Source organism: Narcine bancroftii, chromosome 11, assembly GCF_036971445.1.
Source record: "Narcine bancroftii isolate sNarBan1 chromosome 11, sNarBan1.hap1, whole genome shotgun sequence".
In the NCBI taxonomy this organism is placed as follows: Eukaryota; Metazoa; Chordata; class Chondrichthyes; order Torpediniformes; family Narcinidae; genus Narcine; species Narcine bancroftii.
Window position 1 is genome coordinate 11,134,747 of NC_091479.1, and position 19,228 is coordinate 11,153,974.

General features: G+C 44.4%; 1 protein-coding gene across 1 annotated transcript; it reads right to left on the reverse strand.

The window, feature by feature from the left end:
* Nucleotides 1-3,526: 3,526 nt before the first annotated feature.
* Nucleotides 3,527-18,203, reverse strand: LOC138746306 (complexin-3-like). Its single transcript, XM_069904530.1, has 3 exons — nt 18,043-18,203; nt 7,534-7,621; nt 3,527-4,160 (listed from the first exon to the last, which is right to left on the reverse strand). The coding sequence occupies exons 1-3, from the start codon at nt 18,201-18,203 to the stop codon at nt 3,936-3,938; spliced, it is 474 nt and encodes a 157-aa protein (XP_069760631.1). The 3' UTR covers nt 3,527-3,935.
* Between the last annotated feature and the right edge of the window lie 1,025 nt (nt 18,204-19,228).

Genomic DNA, 19,228 nt, shown 5'->3' on the forward strand with positions numbered 1-19,228 from the left:
TTTAGCATGTTTAATTCAATCGTGGTGCTGACACGTTGCGTTAGGTCAACTGACCTAAAAGTGCTTTCCCGCTGATTTTTGTTTGTACTCAGCATCTGATGTCTCTCATGTCAGTGTCCAACAATAATCGGCCCTATTGATGGATACCAGTTGTCCTGGTACCACTTGTCCATGGTCGCAATGTCCTGGTGAAACCTTTCACCGTGTTCGTCACAGACCAAGATCAGCCGGGAAGGAGTCCAAGTGTGAATGCAGGAAATGAATTTTCAATGACATGTTGCACTTTATGGTTTTGTCTGCTTGAAGTAGACTTAAAATAGGACAGGGAATCACCAAAACTGGTTATATCTAAAAATAAGGTACGTGATAGGAAAACGTTCAGGTGATCGGCAGTCCAAAATCCATAAAATACACCTGAAAGTGTTCAGGAAGAACAATCTTCATTGTCCAGTGTAATTTGTTTCACTAGTTATGAAGTATTAGAGCCAAAGGATCTAGGCACTTGCCTTTTTCGGCATGAGTCAAACAATGATTTCTTCTATTCAATGAAAGCAGTAAGTTCACTTGGATGCTACATTTTAAGGACATTTTGGCAGTGTGGGCTGCTGTGCAATTAACACTGATCTCTTCTGTCCATCCCTATGGCTCTGCTCGACAATTCGCTCTAAAACATTCACCGTGACATGACTGCCGGCCGTGTGCGCCTCTCCAAAATGCATCATTGCCATTCACCAAATTTATTTTGGCAGCACCGCCCACACTCACGTTCTCTGCTGCCTGGAAGAACAAGGGCAAGCAGATGCATGGAACACCACTGCCTCTGAGTCGCACTCCATTCATCGTCACTGGAATTCCTTCCCGTAATATCTGTGGGGGTCCTGCTCCGGAAGGATTGCAGTGGTTCAGGAAGGCAGCTCGCTGCTGCCTTCTTGAGCGCATTTAAGAATGGACAAGACAAATTGGCTTTGCCAGTAATGTGCACTTTCCCAAGTTTATTTTCCCAAATTAGTATGGAGGGTTTTCAACTCAATGTCTAAGAGCATTTGCGCAGGCCTCCACGTTAATCCGGTGTGGTGCAACTATGCTAGCATTAAATATCACATCCCTTACACTGAGTGAGGAGAATAGGTACAAAAGACAGAGATGGGGAGAGTGTGGAAAAGGAGAATGAAAGCCCTCGGGAGAAATAAAACAGGAAGTCTGCAGAGACCGTGGTTAAAGAAAAAACACAACACTGGAGAAACTCATCTGGTCAAACAGTGCACTTTATATACCAAAGGTAAAGGCACATAACATTTGGTGCTTGAAATGTATGTATCTATCTTTGCTGTATGACCTGCTGAAGTTTCTCCAGCATGGTCCTTTTGCCATCGGGAGAAAAATATAGTGGAAGCGAAGGTGGGGAGGGAGGGAGGGAGGGGGGGAGAGAGAGCGAGAGAGGTGTGGTTCACTGATAGAGGTGGGATAGCCCATTCGATTGGGGTTTATAACAATAAACTCAGGCGTGCAGAACATGAGTAGGAACCCTACACACATGCAAGTCAATGGCTTTGAATCCTTTATTGAGAAAGTGGTTTGCTGAGAAGTTATGGAGGTGTTCGGAACACAGGGAGAATGTAACCAGCTGTTACTGACGGGATTTCCTTCTGCTACTGAAAGCCAATTTTCATCTGCACGACAAGAATCAACTGTTCCCATAAGAACCAGGAATTTGGTGAACACCCGAAAGTGTCCTCTTCCCTCAACCCCCACTCCGGGGGAAATCAAAGCACCTTGCTGTTGGGTGTTTTTCAATGAGTTTCACTGTCAAACACCTACCGTATACAAGCGTGTAATCGTCGAATTTTGTGGACTGAATTTCAGGGGTCAACTCTTACACGCATACTTCTTTTGACCACAGTAGGTACCTGCATCATTCGAGGCATCAGGGGTTTCAATGGGCAGCTGGCCGGACTGAGTGGTAAGTCTGCAATCAGGTCATCAGGAGATCACCTAGGCTGGGGCCTAGGTGAGAGTCAGCAGTTGGGCATCAGGAGTTCGAATGGTCAGATAGCCGAGCCAAGGGTCTGCAGCTAGGATGTTGGGAGCTCGGATGAGTGGGCAGCCAAGGTGAGGGTTCACAATCGGGGCGCCAGGAGTCACAGCCACACTCCCTTTTGGCTGGGTTGACCTCCGCATTGACTGATTGGCCTGAGAATTAGCTCTGATGCCAGGACAAAGAACAGCCCACGTGTTCATGGCTTCAGGAAAGGAACATGCGGGGGTGGTCTTGCTTGGAGATAGCAGAAGAGGTGGAAATCTTTGGACATTTTAGGGTGATGCTTAGATTACTTGCAGGAACTGGAATGAATTCTGAAGAAAATGGCTCGTTCTACAGAGGATTTTCTCCTAACAGCTACAGAAATAGTGAAGTTTGGATTCAACAGCTTTAAGAGTTCCCCTCACATTTTCCATTCACATCATTTAAAGATCAAGGAAGAACAAGATACGATAAAATTACATTCCATACTAAACATTTAAGAGTTCAATGAACATATACACAAACAAATAAACAAACTTACAGATATGAAATCTTATATATTGCTATCCTAATGTGTATAAATACAACTGTTTGGCATGAAAAACAATATTTTAAAGGTACTGATTAAATCAGAAAACCTGATATATTGGAAGCATATTGGTGCTCGAATCTGTGTACTCTATTTAATGAAAAAATGAGAGAGAGAGGAGTGGGGATACAAGTGGGGGGGGGGGGGGGGGGGGGAGGGGGAAGGAGAAACGGAAAAGAAAGAAAGAGCAGAGAGGAAGAGAGAAGAATAAAGGCAAAGTAGATGATATTGGATTTTAATAGAGTCATTATTTTTGATTCAGGCTTGGATTTGAACAGCTCCCACACACACCGCCTTCAGTTAAAACATGTCAACACTGCTTAATGCCTGGGCTCACACAGCAACAGTGGGGTGAAGGGCATTTATACAGAAGCTATGACATAGCAAAACATAATCCATTCGCTCAGGGGTCCTAAACTTTGGGATTCCCTCCATAAATCTTTCTGTCTTCCTTTCCTCTTTGACTGAGCTCTCATTTACCTGTAAAGTGTCCCATGTTTGGAGAAGAAAGGTAAGATCTGGGAGGAAATTAATGGGAATAGGGCAGAATTTAAAAACTTTTAAGACATACAGGCCTTTCCAGCCCACGAGTCCAAATGTTTTGAAGGGTGGGAAGAAACACATGCAGACACGAGGAGGATGTACAAACTCCTGAATAACAGCGCAGGATTTAAATCCAGGTTGCTGGTGTTGTGTTAACCACCAGGCTAACCCTGCCAATTACTGTGAATATGGACATTTGATAGCCAGTGCAGACACTGTGGTCCGAAGTGGCTATTACCAGGCCATGTCTATCAATGACCGATTCAACTATCTTCTTGCTTCACCCATCTCGAGATCCCCCTTGAGCTATCTTGCTGCACCAAAGATCCCATGTAAATAAAAGTTGCTGAATCAGGCTTCTTTAGGTAACTAGAATGGGAAGACTCTGATTTCCTCACGTTCGTGGTGGGACGCAATTCACTAAACCAGATCAAGATTGCTGCTTGCCTTTTGTACAAACAATGACCATTTCAGCCACTGAAATACGCTATCTTTTGGGAAATGGATGGGAATGGCATCAGCTCTCCAGGTTATATTCAGAATTCCAAGCCTGCATCTCATTTGGTCTCTTACAATACAAAAATGATTAACAGGTTGCCAGTAAGAATGGACAAGAATGTGTACATTGAACAGCCAAGACATTGCAAACAGAAGCAGACCTACGTTTGACCACCTATTGCATTGCCTTAACTGGGACATTACTTTTCAGGTCAGTGCTTAAGAGGCATTTTTCGTTGAAAGTTGCAGTGAATATTGTGCAAATCAGTCCCCGCAGTTTTCGTTTCACATGACACAGCACTTCTCTGCTGTTTGCTTGAAGTCGACCAGGGTTGCTTGTGCCTTGTCCTTCAAGGTGTCAAGGTCAAAGTCCTGGATGTTGCTGAGTTGCCCCATCAAGGAATCCTTCTCAGTCTCTTCCTCATTGTCCTGTTCAATCATCTTGGCCAATTCCTTTGGCAATTTCACATCACCACCAGCCAGTTGGATCTGGTTCTCATCTATTTCGCTCTGATGGAAAGAAATCATTGATTGAATCATTCTCTGAAGCCTGGTTTTTGACGGACCATTTCGTAGCCGCCACTGAATTATTGGTGCACCTGATTTACTGAGGCCAGAAACTTGTGTACATAAAGACACAGAATGCAGCTGTACTGAGAACAAGAAACTAATTGTTTGGTTATTAATAGTTGACTCAAGCTAACTTTTTCTTTCATAGGAGATTGATTCCAGTAAATTACTATCCTTGCAAGGGCCATTTAACATTCAAGGTCAAATTACAAGCTTGAGATTGTTTCTGCCGCAGGTGTTAGACTAACTTTTAATTATTCTTTCAATCGCAGAAGATTGCAACCACCCCCATAACAGCACATCAAAGCAGAACTCGGGAATATCGGGGTCAGGGTTGCGCAAGAGGAGGTGTCAGGGGCTCCTTCCATCCGATGGCCTACGGGTCACCCTTGGGCAAGGTGTTTAGCCTCCCATTCAGGGTCACATGAAGCCATGGTTTGCAGATGGTGGATGGTTTTTACGAGCAGATACTACAAATTGGAATTTATGGTGGTAAAACTGAAATCGCTGGGCAGATGAATCTGCTGATCAATGGCCAGGGTCACCTGTCCAGTGTGGACAGGGCAATGGGAAATCACTTTGGTATTTTTCCCTTCATGAACTCGTATTGACTACAGTCTCAGCTCAAAAATGGAGCCTTCACCGAAGGAGAACAGGGGAGGAAACACCTACAATTCGGAGGGTCGGAGACCGTGACGGAGGGAGAGGCATGATCGGCACCTGAATATTAATGATCCACTCTTTCTATTTGAATGGTACAGGTTCCATGGATCTCCAGGCCATTGGCCCCTCTGACAACCGTACTGTGTTTCTCTTTCACCCATTTGTATCCTTCCTGTGTGAATACAGGGTGTTGGGAGGCAATTCTGTTCATGATGGTGGAGAACACGACAGGGCAAAAGGAGCCCCGAGTTTTCCTTTAAAAACACAATGCTGAGGAAACTCAGCAGGTCAAAAAGCGTATTTTATATAACCAACGTTTCGGGCCTGAGTCCTTCATCCACGTATGGGCAAAATGTAGGCAGGTGCCTGTACAAAATGGTGGGGAGGGGGGCAGGCTGGGCTCTGTGAATGCAGAAGTAAAACACGAAAATGGTTGAAGTAAAAACACACCACACTGGAGAAACTCAGCAGGTCAAACAGTGACCTTTATGTAGCAAAAGTATAGGTACAGAACCGATGTTTTGGGCTTGATCCCTTCATCAAGATATGGAAAAATATCATCAGGTGTCCAAGCAAAAGAGTAAGGGGGTGGACACAAAGGCAGGTGATAGGTGGAGAAGGGAGGGAGGGGGCAGCAGCGATCAAGGGGAGGAGGGATAGCTGGTTGAAGGGAAGGGAGCTCCGTGATTGCAGAACTGGGGTAAAGGAGACAGATGAAAAAGGGAAGAGAGAGAGAGAGTCAGAGCTACAGGAAAGATTGGGGGGGGGGGGGTTGGAGGGGTGGAGCTAATGGAAAATGGAGGCCGATATTAATGCCATCCAGTTGGACGGTGCCAGATGAAAGATGAGTTGTTGTTCCTCCAGTTGCGGGAGTTCTCAGTCTGCCAAAGCATGAAACCATGGACAGACATGCCAGCATGGGAATGGGGTGGGGAATTGAAATGGTTGGCCACTGGGTCGGATGTTGAGACCAGGTAATCCAGGATGAATCTCTTTCCCCAGTCAAAGCAAATCTTCTGTTCTACAGTCCATTTCCTCAAAGATGTTTGTAGGGAGTTAATTCAAACTTCACCTGCTGTGACTGCACTGGGATTAACCCCAAGACCAATTAAGTGAATCATTAAACCATATTCAATTACTGAATCATGAGTTTCTTCTCCCCATAGCATTACCTTCATTGCATATGAAAATTCAGATTATATTTCTTGTCGGATCTAAATCATCTGCAATTAATATTGCAGTATATTTTGCATCTGACAATTTTGGAGCCATGCACTTTTCTTGCTGATACAGCGACGGGAAAGAATTTATCTTTTTGTGTCCTTCACAGCTCCAAAACTCTTTGAGGCAAATTAATTTAATTTGAGCACAGCAAGATTCCAGAAGCAATAACGTGAATGAGGACAACATGTTGACGATCTTGATTGAGGCAGGACACTCAGATTTAAAAGCAGAAGTACAATTTACTGCTGTGGACTTGTCGCCAAATTCATTGTTTCATGGCAGCGTCACAGAGCAAGATGGCTCGAAAATAATAGTTCAAAAATAGAGGAGAAAGTGAGGCAGTGTCTGTAGTTCATTGTGTCCATAAATTTGATGGCGGAGGGGAAGAAGCCGTCCTTGTGCCACTGGGTGAGAGAAGTTGCCTTTAAATTAATGCAATGTTACAAAAGGATCATACTAATAACACCAACAGCTTCCTCGCAAAAACACAAGGGCAATAATCCATGTGTCATCCACTTCAGTGTGACCTTCGGTGAACTACAGTTGAGTTGATATTAACATGGTGTCATATTAATCTCACGTTCACATTAAATCCTTTGATTCTCATTCTAACAAAGACGTTAATCCATTTTAGCCGCAAGGTTCGGGAGAGTAGATTGAGGACGGAGACGAGGAGTAAACCTAAGCATTTCTCTTGCCTCATTAAGTTGAATTTGGATAGATTTTTGTATCGCAGGGGTATTAAGGGTTGTGGGGAAAAGACAATTCGGTGGAGTTGAGTCCTTGGCTAGATCAGCCATGATCTTATTATTAGTTGTGAAACACCTTAGCATTATTTTAAGGCATTAGATAAATGAACATCTTAATATTTTTTTGGCATGAATATTCCTGACCTACTGCCAACACCTTACAGTTTAATAAAGGGAGGATTCATAAGGTTGTATTTTTAACTGTTAAGGGCCTAGGAGGGTGGGGATTTGTTCTGGCATGGACTAGTAGGGCCGAACTGGCCGTATATGGTTATACGGTCAAATGTGAATGGTAATTTAATGTGAATATACTAAGCCCATGGAAATCACAGAGTAAAATGAAGGATTCCAAACCCTGGTTGGTTTTGATGAAAGAGCGGAGAGTGAACGTGTAGCATTAGTGAGACTTCAGGGCGCCGCACTGAGCGCCACGGTTAGCGCCGGTTTCGAACTTGGCGCTGTCTGGAAGGAATTGGTACATTCTCCCCGTGTCTGAGTGGGCTTCCTCCTGCCTTTTAAAACGTATGGGCTACGGGGGTTGTAGGTTCATTGGGAGGGCTTGGGCAGCACCAGGGGGCTCATGGGCTGGAAGGGAAATGGTAATGAAGTACTCTCATCAACCCAGGAAAAGTTGAATGAAGTTACGTCACTAATCAATGTGAAAATGGATAGCCTACCTTTGGGAGGCGATACTTATCTCGTAAGTGTGTCCTCATTGTTGCACGTTCTGCCTTTTTCTGAGCAAAATTGGCATCGCGTTCCATCCTGCAATTAAATAAATATTCAGGGATGCCTGATACCTGCAGTCAAGGTTCAAAATTCAAAGTTCAGATTTATTGTCAGAGTATAGACTTGACATCACATACAACTCTGAGATTCTTTTTCCCGGGGGCCAGGCAGAATTTCTACTTATTGGCCGTGCAAAAAAAACTGTATGCAAGATGTGCAAGGAAGATCTCCTGTAACAAGGCACCTGCACCTAAGTATAGTACAAGGATTAAAAGCAATCACAACGGAGCTGTCAGCTAACAGCACCCAAGTCGAGCTTGCATGGAAAACTGCAAGCCTATTTAGGAAAGCACCAGGCCTTGAAACCTGGAAAATAAAACATGGGAAGTGGGGGGGGGGGGGGGGGAGTGAAACTGGTGTGTTCAGAGACGCTAATGCAATGCACTTCAATACCGTTTGTAGAGATACCTCATCATTCTTATTTTTCCTTTCATCCCTGTGCCTGTCTAAGAGTGTCTTAAATGCCCCTGATGTTCCAGCCTCCCCACTAAATGCCAAGGCATTTCAGGCACCCACAAATCTTACTCCTGATGTCTCCTTGAAGGGTTCCTCCTTTCACTTTGTACAGATGGATGTGCTGCTCCTGCCCTGGGGAAAAGGTGCTGGCCGCCCACCTTACCTCTGCCTCTCATAATCTTGTAGATCTCCATAAAGTCACCTCTCATCCTTTTTCACTCCAAAGAGAAAAGTTCTATGAACCAACATTTACTTCTAATACATCAACAAATTTTCCTTCAACCCATCCATCTGCTGACCACTGTTTTAACCACAAGTTATTTCCCAAGAATTTATGAGTTCCTACATATTAGTTCTGCATCTATCTGGCTGAACCTTTACAGCGTTTTAAATATCCATGCCAAATTTACCCTCTTTTCCAATGAAAACCCCATTAGGTTATTCAATGGTTCTCTCTACCTTGGTCTCATCACTTTTTTCCATCTGTTCCAGTGCTTTTATCTCAGCCGAAGCATGAACACAGGAAGAAGCTCAGGGACGAGAGGATGTGATGGAAGGAAATTGATCTCAGTGATAACATTCTGAAGTAAGCTAATAAGACACCCAGTTGCTGCCCATTTCAATTCCCCATCCCATTCCCTTGCTGACATGTCTGTCCATGGTCTCATGCACCACTAAGCTGAGACCACCCGCAAATTGGAGGAACACCTCATCTTCCATCTGGGCACCCTCCAACCACTAATATCAACATCTGTTAAACGCCCTCCCCCCCAATCTTCTTCCCTGTCTCCTTTCACAGAGCCACTATCAATTCTCTCCTCTCCTCTTATCATATCCAATTAGCACCTTTGGTTGGTCTGGACTCCTCCCCCCTCCCAGACCCTCCTTTCTCTCCCCAGTCTTTATCGAGATGCCTGCCTGCTTTTTCTTTATACCTTACTGTGGGGCGGCACAGTTGCCATAGCCCTGAGCACAATGTCTTTACAGCACCAGTAATTGGGACCGGGGTTCGAATCCCGTGCTGTCTGTAAGGAGTTTGTACGTTCCCCCCATGTCTGCGTGGGTTCTCCCTGGAGGCTCCAGCTTCTTCCCACCATTCAAAACAAGACGGGGATGTAGTTTAATGGGGTGTAAATTGGGTGGCACTGACCTGTGGGCCAAAATGGTCTGTTACCATACCGTGTGCATAAATTAAAAAAATTTAAATTTAAAAGGGCTCAGGCCCGAAACATCATATCTTTACCTCCTTTGGACGCTGTGAGACTGGCTGAGCTCCTCCAGGATTTCTGTGCGATTTTACATTAAAACCATGACATGTGATGCCTGCATGACAGATAAATGATTCCATACAAAGTTAAGAAAAAAAGAAAGCCCTGAGGTGGAACGAGAGATGAAAATCTGCTGAATTTAACTGGACTTTCTCACCCTGGTTTGCGATGGGTCGTCATACATTTTGCAATACAGTTAAAATGCTTGCTATCCAGGCAAGTCAACCTAAATGCCAGTTCAGCAGCTGGGGAAATAATAAAGCAAAAGTTCAGGGTTTGATGTTCCAGGACATAGTATCACAGTGAGTCAAATAATGCGGGAGATACTGTTACAAGATAAAGTGCAGGGTATAGAGAAAGTACAGTTAAAAGCAGCGCAAGGGCATCTTCTTTTACCAATGACAGATCCATTACTGCAGGAAAAAGATTGTCCTTGAATCTGGAGGTTCTGTCCAGCCAGAGAGGGGAAAAGAGACAGTGACCAGGGTGGGATGCTACAAATTAGAACCATAGAACGTTACATCACAGAAAGGGGACCTTTGGCCCTTCTAGACCATGCTGAATTATTATTCTGCCTAGTCCCACTGACCTGGATCCAGTCTCTAATCCTCCATACCCTTCCCTGTCCAAATTCTTCTTAAATGTTAAAACTGAGCCTGCATTCACCACTTCAGCTGGCAGATCGTTCCACACCCCCACCACTCTCTGCATAAATAAGTTCCCCCTAAACTTTTCCACTTTCACCCTTAACCTATGTCCTCTGATTTGTATCTCACCCACCCTCAGTGAAAAAAAACCCTCTTAATTTTAAGTACTGCTATTAAGTCTCCCCTCATTCTTCTACACTCCAGGGAATAAAGTCCCACCCTGTATAACCTTTCCCTGTAACTCAGTTCCTGAAGTCCAGGCAACATCCTAGTAAATCTTCTCTTCACTCTTTCAATCTTAGGATATCTTCCCTGTAATTGGTGACCAAAACTGAACACAATACTCCAAATCTGGCCTTAAAAAGTCTTATACAACTTTATCATAACATCCCATCTTCTGTACTCAATACTTTGATTTATGAAGACCAAAAATGCCAAAAGCTCTCTTTACAACCCTATCTACCCGTCATGCCACTTTCAGGGAATTATGAATGCGTATTCCCCGATCCCTCTGTTCTCCTGCACTCTTCAGCGCCCTCAGCTTATTTGATGATAAGGACGAACAAGTACCGGAAAGAATCAGATTTTCGGAAGTATTGGATGTTCTTTCCATTGCTGGGGATATTCATCAGACTTCTCTCTTCCAAGCGTGAATCAACATGCCACCTTTTCTACATTTGATTTTTATATCAGTCAAATCAAGCAAACTGATTTGATCAGTGGGTGACTGTCGTGTTGGGAAGAGTATCAGGTTCAGTGGGTTCACAGAGAAATGAATCTGGACACAAGTGTTACAATCACAGGTAACTTTAATTAACACATGGGAGAACATCAAATGGTATTCACTCACTATATTACTTAAACAATGATATAGACATTCACATCAGACATTCGTTGGACTCTGATACCAGTGGCCACCAACATTCCACACATACACACACACACACACACACACACACACACACACTTGAGTACACACTCTACAGACAGAGACTTGCACATGCACACCTGGTTCCCTGTACCAATGGGGGTCCGGCTCCCTGCAAGTACCGATCTATCGCAGTACTATGGCTCAGCTTCAGTGTAGTGCACACCTTACCCACGATGCTTCCACAGTAGCGACCTGGCTTGGACCGATGTCCAGGGCTTGGACAACGAGGCAGAGAGAGAGAATGTGCCATGCATCGATGTTTTATACAGTTCTGATCTGGGTGTCTAGCCAATAATGACCCTGGGGGTTTAAATTAGCCAATGGCAAGGTGTGCACTAATGGGTGGCTAGAGTCCAACCTTGATTGACAGGTGATGTGACTTCCGAATAAGTTTCAGACAGGGAGAACATGTGACCACCTGCAATCCACAATATTCCAGACAGACAGGGAGGGCATGTATTACTCCACAATCCACGTATAACAGATACTGAGTGAAAAAGTGAGAGTGAATGTGCTTGTAGTTGGGTGGGTAATTGTGTTGGAAGAAGAGGATTAGACGTCAACCTTGAAATCACTCTTGGCTACCTCAGTATCCTGTATGTTTTATGGTGTGGTATTTCAGCTGACATTTTTCTCCAGTTCGCATCACTACATTTCATTGATGAATCAAGATATGGTACTTATAAACCCCAAGAGTAATTGGGGAACAATTTGGCAAGAGTTCTTTTCAGAAATGAGTCTTGTTGGCCTGTTTCTACAACAATTTACCGAGGAACAGGTATTCATTGGAGAGTGAAAAGCCAATTTCATTTAGAGATGGAACACTGTACTAATAAATGTTCATATCGGACTTAAAATATTCTAACCCTGCTGCCGAACATCTTTTGTTAAATTTTAAAATTTAGACATACAGCACAGTAACAGGCCACTTCAGCCCACACCACCCAATTGACCTACAGCCCTCGGTACGCAGAAAGGTGGGAGGAAATTGGAACATAGGAAGTAGGACCAGGACTAGGCCAAAAATGGCCCATCGAGCCTGCTCCGCCATTCAATACGATCATGGCTGATCTAATTTATGACCTAACTCCACCTACCTGCCTTCTCCCCATATCCCCTAATTCCTCTATTATCCAGAAGAAACCCACACAGTCACGGGGAGAACATGCAAACTCCTTACAGGCAACATGCGATTCGGACCAATGTTGCTGGCACTGTAATGACTTTCTTACCTATTAGCTAGCCATAATTCTTGTTTCTATGCATTATATAAGAATGAATAATTGTATGAGACATATTATTCCTCCTTTAATATTTCATCCAAAACTGTCCCTTAGCGAGAATGTTGAAAAAGCAAGACAATTTGCATTTATTCGAATAAAATCAGAAAATGCTGGAAACACTCGATAGATCAGGCACCAAAGAGAAATAGAGTTAATATTCCAGGTGACAGGAATGACCTTTCTACCTAAACCCAGTATCTGTTTCTGCAGATACTGTTCATTCTGCCGGTTATCAGCAATTTCTGTTTCTATTTCAGACTTCCTGTATGGGAAGTTGCTTGATTGTGTGTGTGTGTGTGTGTGTGTGTGTGTGTGTGTGTGTGTGTGTGTGTGTGTGTGTGTGTGTGTGTGTGTGTGTGTGTGTGTGAGAGAGAGAGAGAGAGAGAGAGAGAGAGAATGTCGGGTATGGAAGAATGTGCATGGTTATTGAAAAAAAAATGTGTTGCATATTGCAAATTAATCATAAATTCAGTCTCTTGAACTTTGCTTACTGTACATGAGGGGAAATTGGACAGGCTGGGGTTGACAGTCCAGAAGAGGCTGAAAGGATTGATGTAATTGACCAGTATAATTGGAGCATTGATAAGGGGAGGGGGAAGGGGCTAGCTTTGCATCCGCATACTGTACCAGGAGCAAAGGGTTAAATTAATAGGTAGATGGATTAATGAGATTTGGGGGAGGTGGGGTCCATGGGAGGTGGCATCTGGGTCAGGTGGGGATAATGGGAGTTGGGGACCAGGGCAGGTGAGATCCAAGGAAGGTGGGATCTGGGGTAAGTGGTGCCCAGGGGAGGTGGGACCTGGGGGAGATATCTGGAGGTGGAGGTATCTGGAATGCACTGCCTGACCACAGAGTGGAGGCGGATGACTTCATCAGATCTGAACGCAAGTTGTGAGTAACAAAGACTCAGTGCTGGAAAGTAGGGTGAGACTGTGCTGTGCTTTCTTGGCAGGCACAAGGGGTTCACAGTTCTTTTCTGCGTCATTCATTTTCTCTAAATCTAAAATCCTAGAAGGGCGGGATTTCTGTTTTATGTCCAGCATTTGCTGTCAACCAGCAATCGATACTTGACAACCTGTTGGTCCCTTTCAACAGGGACCAAATCTCCAGATAATTTAATATTTTTAAAAATGTAGACATACAGCAGGGTAATAGGCCATTTTGGCCCATGAGTCCATGTCACTCAATTTACACCCAATTAACCTACACCCCGGGTACGTTTCAAATGGTGGGAGGAATCCCAAATCCCGGCGAAAACCCACACAGTCAGGGGGCTAACTGCTATGTCAATCGTGGCACCCTGATAATGTTAAGGATATTCGGAAAGGAAGTGTGGTATGGTCACCAGAAGCAGCTATAATACAGTGAATCTCTGTACTGGCACTGCAAGACAAAATTCAGATGATGTTGCCTACCACATGACCAAAGATCATTTAAATTGGAACTTTCTTTAAAAACTCAGATTTTAAATCACTATTAAATGGGCTGACATAATTATGCAACTTTATTATGTCAGATAAAGTCCCTGCAGACTTTTAAACGACCTGTTAAAGGAGACAACAGTGGTTCATTTTCCAAATCTGCAACTGTGGAGTCTATGATTGGCAGTGGCCTCGTGGGGTTGCAGACTCGAGGAGCAAAGGACTGCTGCAGGCCACCAGTAACAGGGAGAACAACCCCCCCCCCCCCCCCCCGGTTTATGAGAAGGAGAGGAGGCGACGACCCTGCAGGACAGTGAGCACAGCGGCGGGCCAGCGGGCTGCTGGTTAACTCAGGAAGTGGAACCTAGGTGGGCTGCTGGCGACTGCGGTCAGGAGACTCACACCAGGCTGCGGACGACTGGAGACTGGCTCGAGACTGACCGAAAGGGGTACCAGGTGTCGCAACCGGGATGCAAGAGGGTGCTGGAGGCTTCACGATCATGCTGGAGGTTTCGATCTGGAGCTCGGGCCGCTGATAGTTTGGACTGAAGACTGTGTGGTTACGGAGGCTGCGGGAATGCTGGAGGTGAATCCACGGACACAGTGACTCTGCGGGGGGTGGGGGGGACTCTCTTTCTCTGTAAAGGGCACTGGGCAATTTCTGCTGATGGTGAATCTTTATTGGCTTTATGGTAGGCTAAAGGAAATGTTGTGTCATATGACATTTTCTGTTTTATTACATGATAATAAAAGGTATTTTTCTAATAATCTTACTTTTTATAGGTAATTTGTATAGAAAAAATATATTCAATAAATCCATGAAATGTTTATGAAATTGTACTGCATTGCAAATTTAGACAGGGTCTGAGATTTAATATTGCTACCCTCATTCCATGAAAGGATACAGTGAGCACAAGGGAATTGTACAACTTAATTACTTTGATGAAGGGATCAAGCCTGAAATGTCAGTTATGTATCTCTACCTCTGCTATATAAAGGACACTGTTTGACTTGCTGGCTTTCTCCAGCATTGTGCATGTGTGCTTTTTTAAAAAAATGTCAACCACGGTGTCCACAGAATTCTGCGTTCTACTTATGTTTCATCGACATTATGTTTGAATACAGCTCTTTGACCTGGTGTTCACCTGAACTGTCAGGACTGGCATCCTGGGCGAGGTCTTCATGGCTTTGCCATCCTAACAGGATCTTGTAGAATTGTGATAGTCCAGATCTATCACCAATGTATATAGTGTATATAGTTACAGTATCTCGACTGTGCTTACAGCGATTGGCTGAGAGCTAAGCCACGCCTACTGTCTGGGCCTTAAAGGGTTGTGTCCCTATCCAGGTCGGATCATTCCGGACTGGTCGGCCACCTGTGAAGAGCTCCTGTCTTTTGCTAATAAAAGCCTTGGTTTGGATCATCAAGTCTTTGATTCTTTCGACGAGCTCGACAAGAATTAATTATGTTCTCTTTCTTTGGTGGCAAAATGTGCTCATTTTCAGATACCATTCAGCTCAGTGCAGATGAATATCCACTGAATAGAATTCAACCAGTTTTTTTGAAGTGTACAGGATGGTGCAACACATAACCTGAGGTGCATGGAATAGGGCTGGAGAAATGGAATTGTTCCTTTTAGGATCAACTGTCAAAGCAGCTGATCAGTCTTAATCTGCCCCTCATATTCCCCCCCCCCCCCCCCCCACATTCCAAACTCATCCAGCCCCTTCATGCCTACAATCCGGCATTGTCTGTAAGAAGCTTGTACATTATCCCCGTATCACCGCGGGTTTCTTCTACATTCTCCGTTTTTTTCCCCCCACCCTTCCAAAAACATAGGTTGTAGGTTAATTGGGATATTTGTGGGTGGCGCAGGCTCAGGTGCCTGTTTGTTCAACTTTAAAATTTTTAAATTGTTAAAAAAAAACATTCAAAATGTAAATTTAATCTTCCCCAGGAATGGATCTCCAGTGAACAGCATCAATCCTTGGTAACATTACATCATTACTCTGCTGAGGTCACCCCTGAGCCATCTAGCCATAGTTAGTATAAGGTAGTTCTGATGGATTATATTTTTAGTGGATTATGGTATTTTTGATGGATTTTATGAGGCTCATCATTTGGTAAATCCCACCTATATTATCCCATGCTAATACAATCAAAGGAAACAAAAATATTTTGAAATAGAATGAATAGGGCAAAGGTTGTTGGTTTTTCTCCTTCTCCTGTATTTCCTGTTGTCTGGACACTGAATAACATATTTACAGGCTTTCTCACATCAAACCTTTATTGCAGCATATTGCCATGCAGAAGGACTTGGGAGTGCGTGTGCATGAATCGCAAAAGGTTGGTTTGCAGGTGCAGCAGGCTATCAGGAAGGCAAAAAGAAAGTTGGCCATCATTGCTAGAGGGATTAAATTTAGGAGCAGGGAGGTTACGCTGCAACTGTACAAGGTCCTGGTGAGGCTGCATCTGGAGGACTGGGTGCAGTTCAGAATGGACTGGCTTTGGAGGTGGTTCACCATTTGATTCCAGAGAGGATGGGGTTAGCTTATGAGGAAAGATCGAGTCGACTGGCACTGTACTCTCTGGAATTTAGAAGAATTCTAAATTCTTCTAATTTTATAGAAGAATTTTATGAAATTATAAAATTCTGAAAGGAAAAAATGATTTAGGTAAGTTGTTTCCATTGGCAGGGAAGTCTAGAACTAGGGGACATAGCCCCAAAATTTAGGACGGAGATGAGGAGAAACTGCTTTTCCCAAAGGATGGTAAATCTGTGGGATTCAGTGCCCATTAAAGCAGTGGTGGCGGCCTCAGCAAATATATTTAAGACAAGGTTGGATCGATTTTTTTATATTGTCAGGAAATTAAGGGATATGTGGGAAAAGCAGGTGGGTGGAGATGAACCCATCATCAGATCAAACACCTTGAACGGCAGAGCAGGCTCGACAGGCCAGATGTGGCCGACTCCTGGTCCTATTTCTTATTTTATGTCATGGTGGTTTAACTAAGATCACAAAACCCTACATTCACACAAGTCGATGTTACAAGGTTGAGCACGTGCAATGCTTTGATGATTTTAGAGAACATATTGAAAAATCCAAATGACCCCTTGGTTCATTGTGAAAACAAAACACCGTGAGCCATCGTGCACTATTGGTTGGTCAAGTCAAAGGTAGTTTGGAAATTAAATTTTCATTATTTTGATAAAAACAATTGCGCCTTAAAACAGTCACTCAAGCATGTAAAACAGCTTTCCCTGTGCCTATTTGGATATCTCTGTAGGTGAGAGTACAGGAGAAAAACGAAGCTTGTCTCGGCATAATGTTACATTGGGAGTTGAAATTCATTACTGATGATGGGAACGTCCATTTAAATATGTAAATAGTGCCATGGTAAGGACAGAGAAACTGCCCACACTGTAATTTTCAGAAAGGCTCCGCAGAGGGTACGGAAGAGCCATCACAGAGGAACTCCACATCCTGGGCTGATTTAGATAGAACACCCAGAGAGAAAGTGGGTGGGAATCAAAAGACAGTATTTCTTTTTTAAAAAGTGAAATAAAGGAGGGTGAGTTTTTTTAAAAAAAACTTCCTTCACCTGGAGGGATTATTAAATTCTGGAACTTCCTCCATGGCTGCTTGGTCCTTTTCCAATGAGAACTTCCAAGGGGCTTGGCAGTGAGAGAAACCAAATTTGTGGGTCTGTGAGGAACTACCGCTGAGGGGAGGATTGGTTCAAAATGCATGAGAGCTCGAGGCCAGAAGGTTGAAGTGGAAGCAGAATGCTGGCCAAACAGTGTAGTGTATACAGCAAAGATAAAGATACATCCTCAACATTTTGGACTTGAGCCCTTCATCAAGATCCACCGTTAGGGTTTAGGGTTAGGGTTGAAAAACTCGGGATTTTGTGGACTATTTATGACACCAGGCTTTCAGCGAGCCATTCACCCCATCAGTTCGTGAAAAATCTCCGAGCACCAATGGTTCTGAACCTTCTGACTGAAAACTCAAAATGTATCTGCCACTCAGCAGACAAGATTTTCTCGATGTGACTTAACTGACCGCGCAATGATTGACCGACAACTGTCGGTCAGCGAAGCACGATTGGGAGTTGGATTCACAATGAATCTATCACTGAACGAGATTGTAGAAGGTCAATAACATTTCGAGTTTTGAGTTGTGTTATTTACACGAAAGAGGGAGATTTACATGAACTGCTTTGAAATTAAAGAACTAGGGGAGGGGGGGAGGAAATTACGCTTTAAGGTTAAATTTGCCCTGCTATTTCTGCTAGTGGGTTAGATATTTACTGATTCGCTTCAACTTTGTATGAATGCATCTCTTAGCCAGGGAGCAGAGGTCCAAATTATAATTAATGAACTTACTTTTCATCCAACAGCTGTCGCTGGTATTCATCAAATTCTTCCCTGGTCATCCCCTGAGCCGCCGCGTCAGATTTCTCCCCGTCTCCCTTTTCCTCGCCTCCGAGCCCACCGGTCAGATTCTTCAACTGCCCCCCGACCATCGTCTTCACCATGAAAGCCATGGCTGGAAGTTGCGGCTGCAGTTCGGTTTCAGGACCCGGAGCCCGCGAACAGCTCCCGGCCCCCGAGAGTGGGCGGGAGGGAGTTTCAGCACCACGTTGGGTGGACAGCTCTCGTCGCTGAATGGGAAGCGAGCTCTCCTCGCCTCCCGACAGCCGGAGATTTCTCCCATTCCGCACATGACATTGGGTCTCATCAGCTGACGATTTACGCGCCGGCGGGAGGAAACCAAGGGGGAATCAGATGCTTTTGCTCTTTCACAATTTAGCCCCCGCCACTTTCCTTTGATTCAACTTTCCGCTGTCTGAGCATTGACGGGAAATGTTAACCCCCACCCCCCCCACCCCTCCCCAGTCGACCTCACCAAAGAACATGACAGCGCAGGCCCTTCGCCCCTTCTAGAACCCACTGACCCGCAGGCAATCCTGTTACTTATTCATTTAAGTTCCCTGTTCATGGGGGCCCTGAAACGCGACTGGATTCCCACTTCACATTCAAGTCGAAAGTTTCTTCTCTCTGCCGACACAAAAAATGTATCCTGATGAGCTTTCCCCAACCCCCCATCTCCATGTCTGCACCCCTGGGCTCTTACAGGATATTCTTCTGGAAACAGTGCCAGAAAATTTGGAAACAAACTAATCTGCAACATCAAGTCATCTGATTGTCACCTGACGAAACAGGCCGGTCCTTGGTGCAAAACAAGCAGACATACATATGCAGGACAAGTCTTCAGAGATACATGTGAGATACATGGATGCGAGAGTCTCAGCTAGTTCGTTTGACATGCCAAGTTAACCACCAGAGATAGCAAATGGGGCAGTCAGTGTGGGGCTTCCCCAGGGGACTCTGGAAACGTATCAGGAGCTGTCGGCTAATTCGGTGGCATGGACTCGTGGCCTGTGACCGTGCTGTATGTCGACATTTTTTAAAAAAATGGCCAATTGGCACCCAAGGTTTGGGTGGATTTAGATTAACAGCTTATCCTCTGGAAACCAACAACCTCAGCACATCTCCCCTCTGATTGGAT

Excerpts from the sequence above, each read along its gene's own strand:
- LOC138746306 (XM_069904530.1), bottom strand. The coding sequence starts at position 18,203 with ATGGCTTTCATGGTGAAGACGATGGTCGGGGGGCAGTTGAAGAATCTG. Across the intron at positions 7,622-18,042 it reads CGACAGCTGTTGGATGAAAA|GATGGAACGCGATGCCAATT; the intron begins GTAAGTTCATTA and ends ATTTAATTGCAG. Across the intron at positions 4,161-7,533 it reads ATAAGTATCGCCTCCCAAAG|AGCGAAATAGATGAGAACCA; the intron begins GTAGGCTATCCA and ends TCTTTCCATCAG.